This window comes from Lissotriton vulgaris, unplaced genomic scaffold, assembly GCF_964263255.1.
Source record: "Lissotriton vulgaris unplaced genomic scaffold, aLisVul1.2 SCAFFOLD_518, whole genome shotgun sequence".
Lineage (NCBI taxonomy): Eukaryota > Metazoa > Chordata > Amphibia > Caudata > Salamandridae > Lissotriton > Lissotriton vulgaris.
The window spans coordinates 396,616-416,451 of record NW_028243238.1 but is presented as its reverse complement, the minus strand read 5'-3'; the positions used below and the strand labels follow the sequence as shown (position 1 = coordinate 416,451).

At 42.3% G+C, this 19,836-nt stretch overlaps 1 protein-coding gene across 1 annotated transcript in view; it reads right to left on the bottom strand.

The window, feature by feature from the left end:
• Window positions 1-19,836, bottom strand: part of LOC147668654 (uncharacterized) — a 574,419-nt gene that overhangs the window by 441,094 nt on the left and 113,489 nt on the right. The window contains exons 6-9 of the mRNA XM_086948545.1: window positions 15,858-16,425; window positions 15,374-15,573; window positions 10,986-11,338; window positions 5,949-6,103 (exon numbers count right to left, since the gene is read on the bottom strand). Of these exons, the coding sequence (XP_086804671.1) occupies window positions 5,949-6,103; window positions 10,986-11,338; window positions 15,374-15,573; window positions 15,858-16,425 (1,276 nt within the window). The remainder of the gene's footprint in view (window positions 1-5,948; window positions 6,104-10,985; window positions 11,339-15,373; window positions 15,574-15,857; window positions 16,426-19,836) is intronic.

Below are 19,836 nucleotides of genomic sequence, written 5' to 3'. Positions count from 1 at the left end.
AAGATTTGAACCATGCCCAGGCTTTATCCTTAATCCCCGCACAGGATAGGCGGTTCAGTAAGGTGTCATGGCTGACCGTGTCAAATGCCGCGCTTAGATCAAGGAGGATCACTGCCACTGATCCTCCTTGATCCAGGATTTTTCTAGTTTCCTCGGTAACCATGAGAAGGGCGGTCTCAGTCCCGTGTTTTGGTCTGAAGCCCGTCTGAGTGGGATCTAGTATGTGATGATCTTCCAAAAAGTTCACCAACTGTTGGTTAATATATTTTTCAAGAACCTTGCTCACCCATGGGAGCAGAGAGATGGGGCGATAGTTGGCTAAGTCAGACGGGTCCAAATTGGGCTTCTTAATTAATGACCTGACCATGGCTTGCTTCCAGACAGTTGGCACAGTGCTGGAGGAGATGGATGCGTTTAGTACCTCCTAATGACGGGCAGGGTGATCCGGAATGCTGCCATTAAGATGTCAGGAGGGGCAGGGTCGTCCGGCGAGCCTGATTTGAAACTGAGAGCTAGTGATTCGAGGGTGGGGAGATTCAGTGGGGGAAAGTTGGCTAGGCTGTGTCGAGCGGGGGGAGTGGACAGGGTTGGGGAGATGTTGGGTTGGATTGATGAATTCATTTTTGGGGAAGGAAATGCTGAGTAAATCTTGTTTACTTTCTGAAAGAAAAACTCGGCGATATTATTGCACTGTGTGACCGATTTCTCGACGTGCAACGCAGGGGGGGGGTTGTTAACTTTTTAATGATCTGGAAGATCTCTCTGGGTTTAGATTTGGCCTGCAGAATTTTTTCGGCGAAATACGTGGACTGGGCTGCTTTTATTTGGATTTTATACTCGCTAAATCACTCACTCAGCACTGGTGCAGGTGGTGATTGCACTTGTGTTGTCCCATTTAGACTATGCTAACGCTTTCTATCTGGGACTTCCACTCTTTCTATCCAAACGCTTCCAACTGGTCCAGAACCAGTGGCAAGGTTGATATTCCATCAACACAAATGGCACTCTCCATCCTTCCTCCTGAAGAAGTAACATTGGCTCCTGGTTGCTCAGAGATCATTGTTCAAATCAGGATGCCTAATATTTAAGTCACTATACTGCAACAACCCCGCATTCATTAACAAGTTAGTCTCTAGATATACCCCTTTATGTCCCCTGCCCTCTGCCCAACTTCAGCTGATGATGGTACCATTTTATAAGCTCAAACGTCAAGGTGGATGTAGGTTTGCCTTTCTGGCTCCTAAACTCAGGAACGTATTACCCACCAAAATCAGAAGCTGTACAGATCTGATGTGCTTTAGGGGCCTGCTGAAAACGTGGCTTTTCATGCAGGCCTACGCATAACACCATCCGGGTCGCATCTCTTCAGTCATAGTGCCTTGAAACCTCTAGGTGTACGTGCGCTCTAGAAATCATTGCTAACATAAAATAACATAACACTATGCCAGGTTGTGCAGTGGGGCACAGTCTGGTAGCAGAAGTGTTGATGTATTTAAACAATCTCTATTTCACCTATCTACAGTTTGATGAAACTCTGTCTCTTCCAGAGAACTGAAAGGTTTTACGGAAATGTTCTATGATTTGAATTACTCTCATTGTAACTTGTTACTCTCATTGTAACTTGTTCAAATAAGTTTACCGTACCTGTATAGTGTCCAAAAACTCCAACTTCTTGATGATATAAACTCCAGTTTAATGCAGCTTACAGATCTCAGAATACAAGATACAAGGGGCCCAGGAGCTGGATATCAACGAAACTCCTTTAAATGAAAACACGCGGGCATTCTAAGATGGAATATTACAACATCCAATGAGCTGAGAATGTCAAGACTCATCATCAGCTCAGAGAAAGATTGTATGTAAGGATGCCAAAACGTATCTAAAAAAAAGCCTTAAACGTCTATCCAAAGATTTTCGATTCTCTTGTGGAAACAAAAAAGTGCAAATTCTTTAAACTGTGGCTGCACATTTGTGCATGGCCAACCGCTCTCGATTTCTGAGACCAAGGGACAGGAGGAAGTCTGGAGAGTGAATGTAGATCCTGCACTCACACTTTAAACCTGCTCCCCATGAGAAACAAAGCAACAGGTGCAAATCTGTTGCTTTGTTTTACACTGGAAACTAGAAACATGGGTGCAGTGACAGATGTCTGATGATATCAGCAAGCTCACAATCCTGGTCCTGGCATCTCCCAAAGGAGTATGTTGATATGCAAGAGCCTTAAAGTAAGTCAAGACAAGGAATGACATTTACACCCCTAGGTGAGGGGGCAAAATGTAGTTCTGCAATTCAGCCCATGGATGTTATGAATAGCTGGAGTCCAATTCAGACATGGCGCATTTTTGCTCCCCGTTTTATTTTTACACCTCCCACTGTAACAGACATGCACTAGGTCAGGAGTGCCATAGGTGAATAGACTGTACAGAAGATAAAGATTTCAGTGCATTTTGGTGAATGGAGTATATTGGAATTTGTTTTGTCATTTGTAATATTGTGGGTCACATGATTTTTATCGTCATTTGGTATTTGGCAACTGAACTTTATAAATGCCTTACTGTTTGCCTTTTGTAGAAATATGCTTAGTATAAATTAACTGTCCATTGGACTATCATTTCAATATATAATTGCAACTTGACATCTGCCTTCTGATTGCTACAATATAAAGTATTAGCCACCTATTGACAAATGCATGAGTGATATATTTTATGCCAGAAATCAAGTAGGTCTAAAAATAAATTGAAACTTATTGAATAGTGAACAAAACGATCACCACTAAGAATTCTTTTTCTGCTTATCAATACGACACAGTCGCTTAATGGAGGCAAGCAGTCTGATGTAACGGCAGAATTTAAGAAGCATCAGGAGTGAAAGGAAAGGACCTTTGTGGTGACGTTCTTAGGGAAAAGCAGCTTACTGTGGTGGGTCTACAGTATTGCACCAGTTGGTACAGGAGCAAACAGTAGAGGGGGCAGACATTCTTTGGCATTTTTGTGTTACATCCCAAAGTCAATGATACTTAGCTTTTCAGTGAGTTGTATTATCATATCTTTTATACAGTGCACTAGGAATTACGTTGGTGCAATGTGTATGGCCATTTTCTTTACCATACAAACAGTATTTAGAAGAGCTTTCAGTTTCAGAATATACATTAACATCTCTTTGTGTATATGCACATAATTTTTAAATCTTCCCAATGTGTAAGCTATCTTGGCCTATTGAAGAGCTTTAGCATCCAATATGGAGAAGAGTGGGTGATGCCATGAAGAGCATAGTCTTTTTCTCTCCTATAGATCATCTCAGGCACTGTGTTGTAAGAACTGGCATGAATGAAGGCTGGTTGTAAGATACCTGAACGCAAATCTTCACAGAAAGCAAATTGATTTGTTTAATTTCAGCAAATAATCAAGGTTTTTAAAGTTTGATTCAAAAACTCATCAAACTAAGTAAGGAATCTTGGGTGATTGTGGGCAATAATGTTTCCCTTGTGACAAAGTTAATACATGACACTGATCCCCTCACAGAATGGGACACCTACATCTAATTTTACCATATCTATGGTTCTGTCTAAGGGTACAAGCCACCATCGACCTGGTACTCTGCTCTTTCAACTGTATTTACCATGAAGCTCTACTTGATTACCAAACTACAAACAAGCCAGAATGCAGCCGTTAAGAGATCTCAAAATCTACAATGATGTATGTGAATTAAAGGAAATACAAAAACTAAGAAACCACATCGGATGAAACTAAATCATAGAACGCCAATTCCAATGAGGCACAATTTTAAGAAAATACAAATACATTGAAAATTAAAGGAAACATTTGAAATGAAAAATAATTTTCAGTAAAATTCCAACATTCCAATAAACTTGGGTGGAGTTTAGATGTGGTGAGAGGGTTTAGGGTTCAATGGATGGGTAAATATTACAGGTGATGAGGGGTTTTAGGGGTTTGTGATGGTTGGAGTCCAGGTGTAGAGGGTGTTTATTAGGGATCAGGAATAGGTGGAATTTAGTTGTAGTAAGGGCTTTTTAGGGATCACACATGATTTCAGTTTAGAGCTGTTGAGTGCTTTTAAGGTTAAGTGATGGAAAGAGCTTGGGATGGTGAAGGGATTTTAGGGTTTAGAAAATGATGATGTTTAGGGGTGGTGAGGGTTTTTATAGGAATCAGTGATAGGTGGAGTTTAGAAGTGGTGAGGTGTTTTAAGGGTTCAGGGATGACCGAAATTTAAGTATAGAAAAGGGTTTTTAGGGTTCATTAATGGGTGGAGGTCAAGGGTAGCAAGGAGTGTTATGGTTTGGGTATGGGTGGAATTTAGAGATGGAAAGGGCTTTTAGAGTTCAGAAATTGGTGGAGTCTAGGGGTGGTGTGGAGTCTTAATGGGTGTGGGGATGGGTGGGATTTAGGCATATTAAAGGTATAGAAAGGGTGAGTTTAGAGGTAGCAATGGTTTTGAATGCTCAGTGATGGGTAGAGTCTAGGGGTGGAACACATTTGTTTGCGATCAGAGATATGTGGTGTTTATGAGTGGTGAGGGTGTTTTTTAGGGGTCAGGGGCGGTGAAGTTTAGGTGTGGTGAGTGGTGTTTTGGGATGGGTGGAGTTTAGGGGTAGAAAGGGCTTTTAGGTTTCATGGATGGGTGGAGTTTATGGGTGGTGAAGTGTCCTAAGGGTTTGGGGATGAGTGGGGTGTACGTACATAGAGGAATTTTAGGGTGTATGAATGGGTGATTTTAGAGTTAGCAAGGGTTTTCAAGATTCATTGATGGGTAACGTTTAGGGGTGGTGCATGTATTTTTAGAGGTTAGAGATGGGTGGAGTTTAGGCATTTTGAGGGGTTTTTAGGAGGCAGGGATGGGTGGTGTTTAGATTTTTGTGTTGGGTGTTCAAGGATGTATGGTGTTTTGGGATTCGTGAGGGATCAGCGAATTAAAAGAATCCAAAGTAATTGTTTGACAACATAAAAAACATAAATCTAAGACCTGCAATCAATGCTTTTACACATTAAAAAATAAGTATGCAAAAGCCAATCTAGAAAAAAAGACATGCTGTCAGTTGGTTGCTATGAAATGGTAAGTGCCACTCATCGTTTACATTTCCATTAAACAGGTGAAGTGAAATGATTTCTCAATTATGGTATTCCATGAAATTGTTTTTCTATAAAACCACATACAACTAATCTATGTATCCTGTTTCTCATTTCACCAGTCAATAAATCATTATACCTGCCAACTATGTCTATGCATGTTAGTTTTAAAGCAATGGGCATTGCACATTGAGCCAATCATGATGCTGGACCACTCTTCTCAGTTCAAACAGCAGAGAAAGGGAACTTAATAATTGTTAGAATAATAATAATTGACAACCACCTCACAGTTCTGGCCCTTCGTATGTACATATTTTTTATAAAAGAGGCCACTGAAAAAGAAAGTAGGTACCTGTATGCATGGCCGCATCTATTCATGCAATTTATTTCAACACATCATGCTTGTGCATAACCACCAAATATCTGCACTGTGTGAAGAGCACATCTCCAAATCTCAAACCCTCAGCCAGCACCTCCTATTTAGGCCTAACTACAACCACCACCCCATGAACCATACACTCTGAAAATAGACACCAGACACTAGGCAGAGGGCTTCAAGTCTTCATCAGTAGCACAAAGTGCCCTATAAATTCGACAGTTCAATAGACTACAACAGATCTCCCAGCATTTGATACACACCAAGGGTACCCAGTGGAAAAAGGGGGAGTTTTAGGTCAGTGTATGTTGAAATACTAAACCACTATGCTTTAAGACTACCCATCATCTGGTGCCATCATGGGCTACGAGCATTTCATACATGTTTTCTTATGTCTTATGGGTGTTCCATTTATGGATCAGGCCCCACATTTAAAATACCTTTTCATATTATAATCAAGGAGCAGATCTTTAGATTTTGCTCACCTGTTTTAAGGAGATTATCTGCTGTCTGTTTTTCAAGGGCAATAGGTGCACATTCCTTCAGTATCTCATGCAGTTTCTGGAGGGTGGTCAACCATTTGCTTTTAGCCTGCTGTTTGCGGACGGGATCCTTGCTAAATATATCTCCATAAAAAGTGCTATATAATAAAACAATAAAAATAAAATGGTGATACGTATATATAAATGTATGTATACATCAAAATAACACAAATTAAATAGAAAAAGTATTGGAAAAACAGCACCTAATAAATATGCACCCATTCCTATCTATACACAAAATGAAAATGTATTCACGCCTCTGAAATCTCCCACCTCAATGTCTGCAAAATCCATCTCACAGACCCCCATGTCACCTTTGAACCCCACGCAGCAAACCCATATAACTTAACAAGTTATTTGCTTCTCTCACAGTGCTCTCATCCTACAATCTGACCATGACGTGACTCGCCCATCAGTATCGATTATGAGCTTTTTGGATGCACAAGATGCACTCTCCAAATAGTATAAATTACAACTAGATGTCTATAGTTAGTGCGCAGCCTCCTTACTTTCTTGGTTATAGGAAAAATATAATTGTGAATAGTGGCAAAATCAGAGATCATTGGAAGACATATCAACATGAGATGAAAAAGAGGTCCATTTCGAGACTTAAATATTTCTAATAATAATATAATTATCCATAGAAAAAACAGTAGGTGTCCCAAATGCAAATTTTCCTAAATCACTTTCAGGCAGCAGTACTCCATTTCTTTAGAAAATTAAGTTTCAAATCTAAAGTAATGTCTCCATTCTGAACGAGACTGATGGGAATTTTGCTTTTGAAGGTAAGGTAGTCAAATGTATTTCTTTTTCCAGCTTCACCAAAAGTAATTATTCACTTTTGTCATATGACCACATTCACAGAGTCCAGAGGAACGATTTACAGCAGTTTTTACCAAAATGTCCAGTCCCATGTTTCAGAAGTTCCTTGGTGAGGTCAAATAAATCAGATTTAGAGTTTTATGACTTGATTCTTCATTCAGTGCAGAAGTCACAAGGAATAACAGTCCAACAGTCAACCTGTTTGTCCTCACACAATGCACCATCAGGAAGATGCCTGCTTCCTCAACATCCCACTGTGAATTCTAGGCCTCAGCTCCAGATAGGCTTTCACTCATACAGATCTGCCATTAGTAAAGAACATGGCTTCAGTGCTGATGTAGCTGAATGAAGTCCACTGGGTTTCACATTCAAGGAGCTTAGGGGCATGGAACAAAGAGAGCATAAAGGGAGTGGGCAGGAATATTGGCATGTTAAAGTGGTGTAGGAAGGTGATTTATTAGTCGGTAATAACACCACAATCACACGTAATGTCCACTAAAGTCTCAATAAATGAATCCTGGCTTAATCCTTGGTAGGTTGGCTGTGAGCAGGCAAGCTTAACTCGGGAGACAAATGTGTAAAGCAAATGAAAGACCAATACATTAAATAAGTAAGACAACACACACAAAAATCCAACACCAATTTATAAAAATAGGACATTTTCATGATGATTAAAATGACAGCAAAACAACAAAAATCCAATGTAGGGGACCTGGAGATATGAATATTTGAAGAATAAATACTTTCTAGTGCCTAAAAGCCAAAAGCGCCAACTTGGGACATCTAGTCGTGCTTGACCAGGACAAAATCAAAGTTCAGGCAGACTGAGATGGGAACGCGGATCGTATACAGTGGGTCAAGTTTTACCATCTGAAATAAGTACTTTTGGGGAATTTTTTCTCTCAATGTGAGGCTCCTTGTCAGTTTGGCCTGCATTATTTCAGCTCGAGGTCTCAGTGAAATCCTGAAGGTTTTGGAGCTCTGGAGCTTTCAGCAGAACAAACCTGAATTTCAGGTCGGGTCGCGGTTCAATGTCAGTGGTTTGAGTCTTGACAACGGGTCGGTCATCTTATGGAGCATTTTCACAAAAATTCTCCAAATTTGTCCAAACGTCTGGATCTTCCTCCAGAAGGTCATTTTGGGCTGAAGGATCCATAACACCAATCCAAGGTTCCAGAAACCCTGAGTTGCGTTTTGGGAAGTTAGGACTTCAAGACCCACAATGCAGCTGGCCAAATCCTTAAAAGTCCACTATACGCTGTCCAGCTGGGTTCTACTTGGTGGACATGATACAGGTGGAGCTCTTTTAACTTATTGCTTTTAGGAAGTCTACTCCTCAAACTTTTAGAGTCCAAAGTGTGCAGCAGGTAAAGTCTTTCAGGGCGCAGTCCTCTTGGTGCAGGCCAGAGGTTCAGCATGGCAGTCCTTTTTCTTGGTTTTTTCCAGGCCGGGATCTGAGCTGCTGGACAGATCTCTCATATTTTTCCAGGCTTTGGGGCTGGCAAGAAGGGGGTGCAGGGTGCCACCTTCAATGATGACCACTTCCTCTGGAGTGCAGCAAATTCATGTCCCAAAAAGCACTGTTCCATAACATCCAAAATGGAGATAATCTCTCCTGGAGCTTAAGGTCTGGTTAACCCAACCTACAGGTGTGGCTAACTTCCCCTAACACTCCCCTTCCACCCCCTCTGCTAATTCAATTATGGGGGATCCTGTCTGGCTGGAGGTACAGGAAGTGGGGGTGGGTCTGGGTCCTGTCCTAAGTGTCTTTCTTTCTTTGAAGACCAGTTTGGCTACCCAACCCCCTTCCTGCCTTTTGCTCGGCAGCTTTCAGATCACCTCCCACTAAATGTCTCTTTGTTTCCTTTCAGACCACCTCCCACCCCATAAGAGCAGTTTGGCTCAGCCTGTCAAGGTCAGACCAATCAGGAGAGGCTGCTCTGGAGGTGGATTCAGGCATATCAGAAAAGCAAGTTCTACAACTTATGTTCTGTCATAGTTATAACAAATCTATGACAAGTGTTGAATTTATTCTATTATTTAGACGCTTTGAAGTATCATTTTAGCTCACTTCTGTCAATAATTAGACTTCATTATAGTTTAATAAAGCCTTCCTATGTTAACCTAAATAGCTAATGTACTACAATGGGCTCATGGGGGCTTATAAAACATATTTTATAATGTCCCTGCGTATTTTAACATGGCACCCTACCCTCGGGTCACCTAGGGTAAACCTTAGGGATGTCTTATATGTAAAAATAAGGCAGTTTAAGACTTTGGACGTACCTTTAATTCCAAAGTCAAATTTGGGCATAGTTTTATTTTAAAAGCAGCTTGCAAAGCAGGAGTGGCTTTTAAAATAACAGCAGGCAAAAAAAAAAAAAAAAAAAACATCAGTGCACACTTAGGTGCATTAAATCTGCTGGGCGTCTAAACCTACATGCCTTACCATACACTAGGGGCATACAGGTAGGTTGTCATACCAATTGTAAGTACACCTAGTTACCATATACCTTTTACACAAGACACTGGCCCTATTCCTGGTTAGCAGGGCCTAGGGCACCATCAGAGTCAGTAACCACCAGTATCAGTCCAAAACAGAGGTGATCAGGGAAAAAAGGATGACTTTCTCACAAGTGGTGAAAGTGGTGAAGCAGGATTGGGACACAGAAAGCATTAAAGGGCTGGGACGATAGTGGACCGTGGTTCCCACCCCTAATAAAAAGACACTCTATGAAAGTTAAACAATGAAAGGTGACTCTTTACAAAGCAGTCATATGAACAGTGAACATTGACAAATGTACTGAGGATTGCTTAATTGCCAAGTATTCTCCAGGATAGAATAGAACTTATTAGTACTAGAAACACGACCATAAATGTTTAACATCACACTTCATGCTTAATGTATTACTCAATAGTCTCTTCATTGTACCAGCTTCTAATTATGTTTACTCCTTCCCTGCTCTGTTGTAAACGAAGAGAAATACCGTACCCCCAATTTTGGATGAGGCTCTCTTCAGTGAGGAGAAGCAAATCACTAACCTATATAGAACAGCAGAACTGTTCAATCACTTTTATACAACATGTATTAGAAGAGTCAATCAAAAAGGTGATGGGATGTGTTGTTAAGGTCATGCCATACCGGTAAACATCGTTTACCACGAAGTTATAACAACGCACTACCTTTAGCACGCATCCCTTACAACGCAAGTCGTTACCACGACTTGCGCTGGAGGGCGCTAAAGGATTACAAATAGTATATTTACTATCCCAACACCTTCCCTAGGGTCCACGGAGACTGGTGTTAGAATAGTAAATTATACTATTCGAAATCCGCAAGCCTAACGCAAGTCGTGGTAACGACTTGCGTTGTAAGGGATGCGTGCTAAAGGGATGCGTTGTGACGGTACGCGTTGTACCGTCATACATCCTGCCATACCCCATCCTCAGGCCAAAAATGTTGTTGCTCTTTTTTCAGGGCTTAATGGGTGATGACGGAGGACGGTAGGGCCCACCAGCACTCATTTTGGGGACCAACACTTATTTTTCCTCATAAGACATTTGTGGAGTGCGACAGAGGGAAAATACACAATGGTGGGAAAAAGAGAAAGGCGGAAAAACCGCCACAAAGGAATAAAGCAAGAACCTGAAAGGAATTAAATAAAGGGGTAGTGGAATAAAGAGGAATGAGTGGGATTCCAAGCTACCCAGCATTAGTATTAGGTGCCCCGACATATAGTAGTGCTCAGAATTTGGGCGCCGACACTCATTGTTTTATAAATTAAGCACCGTTTTTTTTTCTCCCAACTATTAACAGCTGAACCCCTCGGCACCCAACATGACGTCCAATGCAGATTTACCTATCTCACAATTTACATTCCTGATAGTGAATATACGAAAAATGTATGCCCCCAATAAGATGTGTATTCTAGCAGAACCAATATAATGTATTTCTTCTTTGAGACTGCGATGCAGGGCAACAATGGATGTGGCAATCCTCATTGTTAAGGGCTCAAGCCTGGTCTCCACAGCAGTGATCTTGGTCTCAACAGATAAATACATCTCTGATGCAACCTCTCACATCTTTGCATACTGCAGAACTCCAGCACAATTACCTTTAGACTCTTTTAAGACAATGTTCAATTAAAAGCCACTAACCTGATAGGCTGAAGTTTGTAGACACTTGGGACACAGTTCTCATCCAATCTGTACCACTGGGTAAGAAGTGCTAAATCTTTATCATAATTTGCAGCGGTTTTTGTTTTCTTTACTTGTGTTGCGTCCTGTTCATCTGAGTCAAAACTAGCCTGACTGGAGTCAAGACTGGTTAATGACCTCACTTGCCCCACTGGTTCTTCTGCCGCTGTCTGTGGGGCTAGTTTCAACACAGCCTGCTTTTGTCTGATTGTCTCCAGCTTCAGTCTCCCAATGGTACCTTTTATTGATTCAAATTCCTTCTCTTGTAAGCTCCCGGGAAGAACATAGTGGTCGTGTTTTTGTCCCAAGATAGCCTAAGGAAATTGAAGAAGTTAAAAGCTGAAACATGTAGATTGCAGGACAGTGGGGTCTCCAACCAGAAGCTCGTGAGCTACTGTAGCTCTCCAGCTCCCTCTGAGTAGCTCACCTGTGTACAGCCCAGCTTATTACATTAGAAAGCTTTTGCTTGGTTGAATTAGTATACATATAACAAAACTGAAATTATACAACACTAATAATATTGGTAGCTCTCAATGCATTTTACTGAACATAAGTAGCTCTTAGTACAGAAAAGGTTGGAGACCCTGAAGTACATTTGTTAGTCATCGTGCTTTGGCAATTGAGTGGTGCACACGAAAATCACGGGTAGAACTGAATTAAACTTCTGCTCTCTGTTTTCAATTAGCAATCATCTTTTCAAGAATCAGCCCTCCACTTCCATCTCGTCTAAAGAGAATTTCTAATTCAACCAGCAGCTTGCAATGTATTGCAGACCAGCGAATAGCACCAACAGAAGAGGGGAAATCCAGTTGAAGTGTAGAGCAATGCAACCATCTAATGAAGGTGTCAACAATAATTGCCAGTCCAATTGTGTTGCTGCGAAGATCGCCTGTTTCTTTAAGTAAACTTTGCAAGAAATTACATTCCCTTCCTTGCCCATGAGACTCTCTGTCAGTTTATTAACTCTGATAGCTATAGACATGCATTCTGAGGTTAACAGTCATTAGTGTGTTGTGTGATCTGGGAACTCCAAAGTCCTGGGTTTCCTACATATAGACACCCATAGTTACTAGGTATGGAGACGTGGGGGGAGGCTGCTAGTAATGGAGCATTTGACTGTGCTGCACCCCATTCGCAAGCCTCTCGGTGTCCCCGCTTCTTTTAGATGACAAAGAAGTTCTGTGTTTCATCGGCTTTGCCATCCGAATCACCCTCTATGGTGCAGGGCTGCCTTCTGATGAGGCGCTCAGGGATCCACTCTCTTTAAGGTGGGCCACCCATTTACATATCAGCCATGTTTTCCTTGCATAGCATGGCGGTCACAGTCAGAAAAACAATACTTCCCACACTCTGAGAGAAAATTTAAAGTGCAACAAGACCGTTCAATTTACATTTTACAGAACGCCCCCTTGCTGCATAGCACTTGCGTTTTATCTTTGAAATATGAAAAAAAGGCCAGCCGGTCATTCTGCAAACCAAAGTTTGACCAGCCGGTATTGTGTATTTTCACCAAAACTACTCGGCTACAGAGATACAAACAATTTTGGCAAAAAATTTCTGAGATCAAGTGGCAAACTCTTGATTTGGTGGGAGAAAGGAGCTGCGGTTGTTAAAACAGTAACTCCAGAATCCTGGTCACTTAGCGGCACAGCCACTACAATATAAGTGAGGCTGTTCCTTAAAAAGAAAAGAAATAGTTGTTGTTTGTTAATATTTCACAGTTTATACAAAGAAAATGTTCATAATTGGCCATATTCGCAAAATTTTATTTGACAATTATCGTTCTACGAAACGGTGATAGAAATCTGCAAACTCATAGATAAAGGGATTCATTTATACATTGACAGGCCTTCTGCTATACTGCTGGCATGGTGAAGGTAACACAGAAGCAGGACCACCAAATGTAGAGTTTGCTGCTTAGCTGTTGGGAGTTATTTCCGGAAGCAGGTTTTGTTCCATGGAGGGAGTTAATGTGGGGGGGGGGAGGAGTATCACCACTGTTTTTTGCCCAAGATAGAACCCCCAAAGCACAGATCTATTTTGGGCAAAACAAAGGAAAAATACTCTTAGTACTGGGAGAATTCTCACACCATATGGGATATATTTGTTGTGGACTTTTGCCTGTCCAGGACCCCCTTGGCTGACAGGTTAGTTTCAGACAGAAGTAACGATGGTAAGAATGTCATCAGAGGGGACATCCTAAATGGGGTGTCCCTTTCGACAAAATTCCCATTGCTGCTTTGTGCACCCAGGAGGTTCCCAGATGTTGGAGGTGCGGCGACCATTTCACCAATGGGAAAGCATATTTTCCTGACCCCTAAATGAGGAAGGGTGACAGAGAAGGGCAGAAGCCACAGCCACCAATTTTTGGCGAATGTTTCATTGTTTTTCTTTTTTTTAAACATCTTACTAGGAACCATAAAACAGTTGTCTGAGTCTCCAACTATAGGTGTAGTAATTAATAATTCTTATAGATCCTGATGGAGCAAGGTTTCATACGAACAGAAATTGCTTGGACTAAGTCCTCTCGAAATAACATGTAACTAATTAACACCTTAGCTGCTGCCGTTATTTCGGCACAGTGCTGGGCGTTCCAAAGAGTGGGCGGGGCCGCGTCGGTCGTTGAACGTTCGCAGCACCAGCCAGGTAGTGCTCCGAACGTTCAGCAGCCGACGGCTGCAGCTATGAGGTTAATCAACATGTTTTGTTTACTAATATTTGCATTACACAACATTATTAGTAAGCTGGGGAAGCTTGCATATGTGTTTTTACTAACAGTAACCCGAGCGTCCTAAAATGGGCACAAAAACGTGGTGTGCAGTCTTTCGTTTCTGGTGTGAAATCTTTGCAGCTGAGCACTAGTGCCAAGATGGCCGCTTCATGTCTCACACATTAAAGCACCTGCTACTGCTTCAACTAAACTTTGTTCGTTCTGCTTAACTATTAATGCTATCGTTAAAATAAAGTAAGGGGGTTAGAGTAGAGATAAGTGGTATACAGTGCATTCATTTATTTTTGTATTCTAATATGTTTTTCTTTGACTTTGTTATTAGCTCGTATTTGGGCCTGACATAAACTCCTTATTGAAAAGGTTGCGTCTGCGCAGATGATCCCAGAAATCCCTGAAGTCACTGTCATTGAATGGCTGCCAATACTCATCTTACCCACGATGTTCCTGGGACACTGACCATTTGACCTCAGGAGAGGAAGAAATATGAACTGTAACGAATACAATGTATACAAATTGAAACCAATATTGCTGGGTGGAATACAAATTAATGGGAAAGTAAATTATGGGCGGGAACTTGATCAATATAAGTCAATGAAAATGACCTCATCTTAGTATGGTGTGATGACCTCTCCTCGTCTTTCTGACCAATCAAATGAAGGGAATACACAAATTTGCAACATTTAGGGGTGGTACATTGCCCAGAAAATGGTATAACTAAGGTAGGCTTAGATAGATGAATTTTCCGACTTGTCACAGACCTGTCACTGACCCAACGTATGCTGAAGAAGAATCGAGAGCAGAGGTGCTGGTGGAGCACTCTGTCAAAAGAATTGGGGTTTTGCTGAGGGAGAAGTATCAATTACCCAATAGGGTTCCAGAATTTGTCGGAAAGAGGGATGTAACGCTGGTGTTGCACTTAGCGGAGGTCACCTGTCCTGATCTGCACCTTTCCTATTCCCATTGCCACCTGATTAGTCAGGAGCCTTTTTTCTTTGCCCCAGCCTATGGCTAGGATTGGTCCTCACACCATTCTAGGTAAATATAATCTATGTGGTATGTCCTTGTGCTATTTCCCTTTCTCACCCTTCCTAGGTACCAATGTTTAAAGGTGTGATTTCTTGCAAACTTTATGTCTTATTGATTATATTCTTACTTTTAAAATTTCTGGTCACTCTATTGTGGACCCTGACTCACCAAGTTATGCATAGATAAAGTGTTTAGAACTTCTCCAGAGTCTGTGTTTATTACAGGAAAGGTAAATTATCAAATTGCTACCTATTATGCTAACTCCCTTTTTGATCCCTAGGACTTATAGCATACATGACAAAGGATTGGTAAGTCATGGTGTACAGGTATAAGTCCTAAGAAATCAAAATCCTGATAGGCAGTAAATAGAAGCAGGATTACCGGTTCAAAGGTGTGAATGTTTTATGGGCCCAGGTGAGTATGATTTACTGAGCTGGCAATCCAGCGCGCCAACACTCCTTTAAGGTTTATATTGTTTTACAGATGGACCGTGATGATAGCACAACAATATTATATCATCTATGTAAAAGGTGGAGAAATGCCTTTTACTTGCCACTTAAATTCAAATAAGCATTCTTTGATGCAAACTTACAAAAAAGTGTGGCTGTCCCGAATCCTGACACTGCTTTAGAGTCTTCAAATGCAGCACCGCTGTAGTGTGGTCATTGGTAACTCCATCAGTGAGACCCCATCTCAGATCAAACATCTTAAAATGATACCCTCTCTCCTTACAATATGTGAAAAGATTAGGGTACACTTTTTCAAATAATGCATTTCTTTCCGGCTGTGTATCTGATTAAAAAAAACAGAAAATGCAATTAACAACATATTTTGCATATTAGCCTTGGGCTGAACATGTAAATGACCTATGGAACCACACAAAACTAATCTCTCACATGAAGGCCTGGTCACTACTCTCCTTGTACTAATGTCTTTGTGTGATCGTTGGAGAAAGTATGTCTGTGTATATATATTGGGTGTATTTTGATACATTATTAGAGAATCATAGGAAATGCTTATATGCATACATACGTTTCGCAGGTTTCAACATTTAAGGCAAAGTGATCTGTATTTACCTTGAAATCCTCCACATACATATATCTTAAATACTTTCTTTTTACGTGAATATGGCGAGTTGATCTGTCCTCGAATAATGGCCTGCTCGATGTTAGTGTAAGGACTTTGATCATCTTCTAGCTCCTGAGAACGGGTCTGGCTCATTGGCTGATTCTTCTCTGGTGCAGGTGAGCCTAGCCCTTCATTGGTCCCCAGGGAGTCCTGCTTTCTCTGGGAGGTAGCCCCTGTTGAGTCTGTGGAGGGGACACCTGCTGTTACTGAGATACCATTATCTGTTAAGCTGTGCTCTTTATCAGGACAAGTAGCGGGTGGCATTATTTCCAATGTTTCCTTCTCCGACAAGTTCTCATTTCCGAATTGTCCAGTATCAGAGCTTTCTGGTTGAGATGTGTCTTGTGTTGTTGGCAGTGCCAACACATTTTCATCAACTACCATCTGGATTTCTGTAGTTCCTTGTAGCTCCTGCTGACCATCATTGAGCAAATCAGGGTAAGACGTATGATGTAACTTGTCAACAGGTGTTCGGAGAAGCATGCTGTCAACCTGATCATCACCTCTCTGCCTTGACTGCAAGAAAATAAAAAGGTGAGGTTCACTGTACTTCATAGTTTCGAAGCATTGCAAGAATTATCATTTACACAAGAGACCTGGTGCTTGGAGCCAAGAAACCGAGTGGGATTTACCACCTTTTTTATCCCCGCAGTCCAGGAACAAGGGTCCAAAGGTCGCCCGTCAGGTGGACTTATTATATGGATCAGTATTGCTTTAGGCTACAGGGTAAAAGAAAGAAACACCCAATCCTCGGACCTCCAGTGGCTAACGGTAATACACAAAGGGGGAAGAAGTATGGAAATCTTTAACATCTACTTGAGGGGTGCCAAAGGCGGTGCATCCCATTTACCATCCACAGGTTTAAACGGCAACCTGGCTGCCTGCGATGCAGATTCCCATATAATGCTTGCAGGGGATTTCAACTGCTGTTTTGAGCCTTTGGCTAGCGAAGACATCTTGGACACTTTTGAGGAGGACAACAGGAGAGGTATTCCGATTCTGAATCTTGACCCGATTCCTAAATGGTCGCAAAACGCAATAGAGATCAATGCCTTGTGCATGGAGCACAACTTGCGACCGACAAATGGCCGATCCAAATCTGACCATATGGGTGCCCACACTTATAATAGACAAGACCACACGTCTAGGATTGATTACATCATGCTCAATTACAATCTTTGGCAATACCACCTAGATATGGAGGTTATAGTGTCGGTCGATAGCGATCACAACCCCTTATCGCTATCTATTCTATCCCCTTGGCAGGCTGGAAAGCAAGGCTTAACTGGCCATAAGTGGAAATCCTCTCATGAAGTGGTCCCCACAAATTGTAGCAGGCGTTTAAAATGGGCAAAAGTTTCAGCCGACGAGACAAGGATGGCCCATGCCGGGGCAATCTTGGAAGAGGTGGAGCCCCGGATGAGCCCTACAAGCCAAAACGATAATAAGATCCTACCTCTATTCACTGAAACTGTACTGGCACTAAGCGACTTATTTATTGTTCCCCAAACCACTCGAAGGGGTCCCCCAAAATCTTTGCCTAAACAGTCAGAGAAATGGTACACTCAAAAATGTCGTGAGGCCAAGAAGGAACTTGTTGAGACATTAAAGACTAAAGATGCGGTTGCTATTAGGGCTGCCAGGAAACTTTATAAAAAAATCATAACTGAAGCTAAACAGACTTATGATTTTAACTTCTGGGGAGATCTAGTAGAGGCCAGTACCAGGAAGGATGCCAAGAGGTTTTGGGACCTACTAAGATCTAGGGAAAAGCCCATTGACCAGCAGCTAACTTGTAATATTGCAGGGGGAGCATGGTTTGACCACTTTTCGCAACTGTACTCTGCTCCCTCGGGTCCATCCAAGGTAGCTTGCCCGCCCACGGGCTTTACAATTAACCTCCCATGCTATGATGGCCTATTTACTAACTCAGAAGTAGAAAGAGCAATCCAATCCATTGTCCCGAATAAGGCAGCAGGACCAGACGGAATCCCAGGAGACCTAATTAAGAACTATCCATCTCCTTGGAGTAGATTAATTTCCTCGCTTTTGAACGAAGTGATGTTGGGTGGAGTCTTTCCCGACTCATGGAGGGGCGCTGAGGTCGTACCTATTTTTAAAAAAGGCTCCAGGGACGACCCAGCAAACTACCGCCCAATTAGTTTATTAGATTCTTCTCAAAAGGTAGCAGGAACGGTGGTATTGGGCAGGATCATCGAGTGGGCAGACGATAACCATATCCTATCAGATCTCCAAGCAGGCTTCAGAACAGGTACGGGTACAATCGAGCAGACGTTCCGCCTTCTAATGATCTATTGGAAAGTGGTGGTGCTGGGAGGGGGCAGTCTGTATTTAGTCTTCATTGACCTGCGGACTGCCTTCGACCTGGTACCACGCACGCTTCTATGGAACGTCCTCGATGGGTTAGGCCTCCCCCCCTATCTGCTGTCACTGCTTGTAAAATTCCATGATAGGAACTTCGCCCAAATTAGATGGGGTGCACAGGGAGAGAAAACATCTCGTATCCCCGTGGACAGAGGCGTCCGCCAGGGGTGTGTGCTTGCCCCCACTCTGTTCTCTCTCTATATCAACGGAGTGGTGGAGCATCTTTTGCAACAACCATCAGACGCACCCACCCTGGCTGGAAGGAAGATCCCAACGCTTCTGTTTGCGGACGATACCCTCCTAATTTCAAAATCACCAATGGGCATCCAATCGTTGCTCTCCAGCTTTCAAACCTTCTGCAATGAAAGGGGCTTGGCCATAAATATAGGTAAAACTAAGTTCTTAGTTCTTAACCCGCCAGAAAAATCTGTTTATCCCCCGGTCCTGGATTCTGTCCCACTTGATCGTGTGAAAGAATTTGATTATCTGGGCATACGCATCAGTGATACCATGAGCTGGAAGGCACACCATCAAAAAATCTTCCTTACCCACAAAAGGGTGGCAGGTGCGCTGCTCAAGGAGCAGCGAGCATCACCATCAAAACCTATTGGGGCCCCCCTAGATATCTATAGGGCAAGGGTTGTAAGCGCGGCACTCTACGGTGCTGAGCTGTGGGGCACTCAAAAAGTTGACACTCTGGCCCATCTTGAGAACAACTTCCATAAAGACCTAATGGGTTTGCCCCACAGCACGCCAACAATCCCATTACTGATAGATGCAGGTACCCGGGCAATCTGCGACCAAGCGAAACTACGCCCACTCCTGTTATGGTCCAGAATTTGGAACGTGCAGGAATTAAGTAGTTACGCAGACGCCTTGAATGACATTTTGTCATTATCGGGTTCTCATAAGATCATCTGGCTCAGGGAGGTCAAAAAGCTGCTATACAAATTGGGCCTAGGCGAGGCTTGGTCCAACAAATCTGCACCCTCAAAACAATATCTAAAGAAGGTTTATTGGGCATGGGTGGACAGTGAGAGGGCCCGAAGTACAAACCATTGTAAATCTGTAGCCCTGTTTCTGTCAGTCAAGGAGTTGCCGTTAAGGGAACCTTATCTAGACACCATTCAGAGCCCAAGGGACAGAGCATTGTACATCAAGTTTAGGTTGGGGGTACTTCCACTATGTGAGTTCACGTCCACTTGGAAACCGCCCGCTCAAACTGTACCCTATTGCCCCTTTTGCGATTTAAGGGTAGAGTCTGTGTCCCATATGTTGTTCGAATGTAGTGTCTATGTAGCCCCGAGACGTAGGTGGTTGAAGCCTATTTGCAGAAGCCTGGGAACTCGCTCTCACTTAGAAGCCCTGCGTATTTTACGTACAGATCCTAGACCCCTCTTTTCAACTTGAATGGCAACATTTTTGGGTTGGGCTTGGCGCCTAAGAACTGCAAGAAAAATGTTAATCCAGTGACCGAGCGTAGCCACCCAATATGCTGTTTTGTATATGAAATGTTTTTATGTGATGATTGTCGTTAAAAAT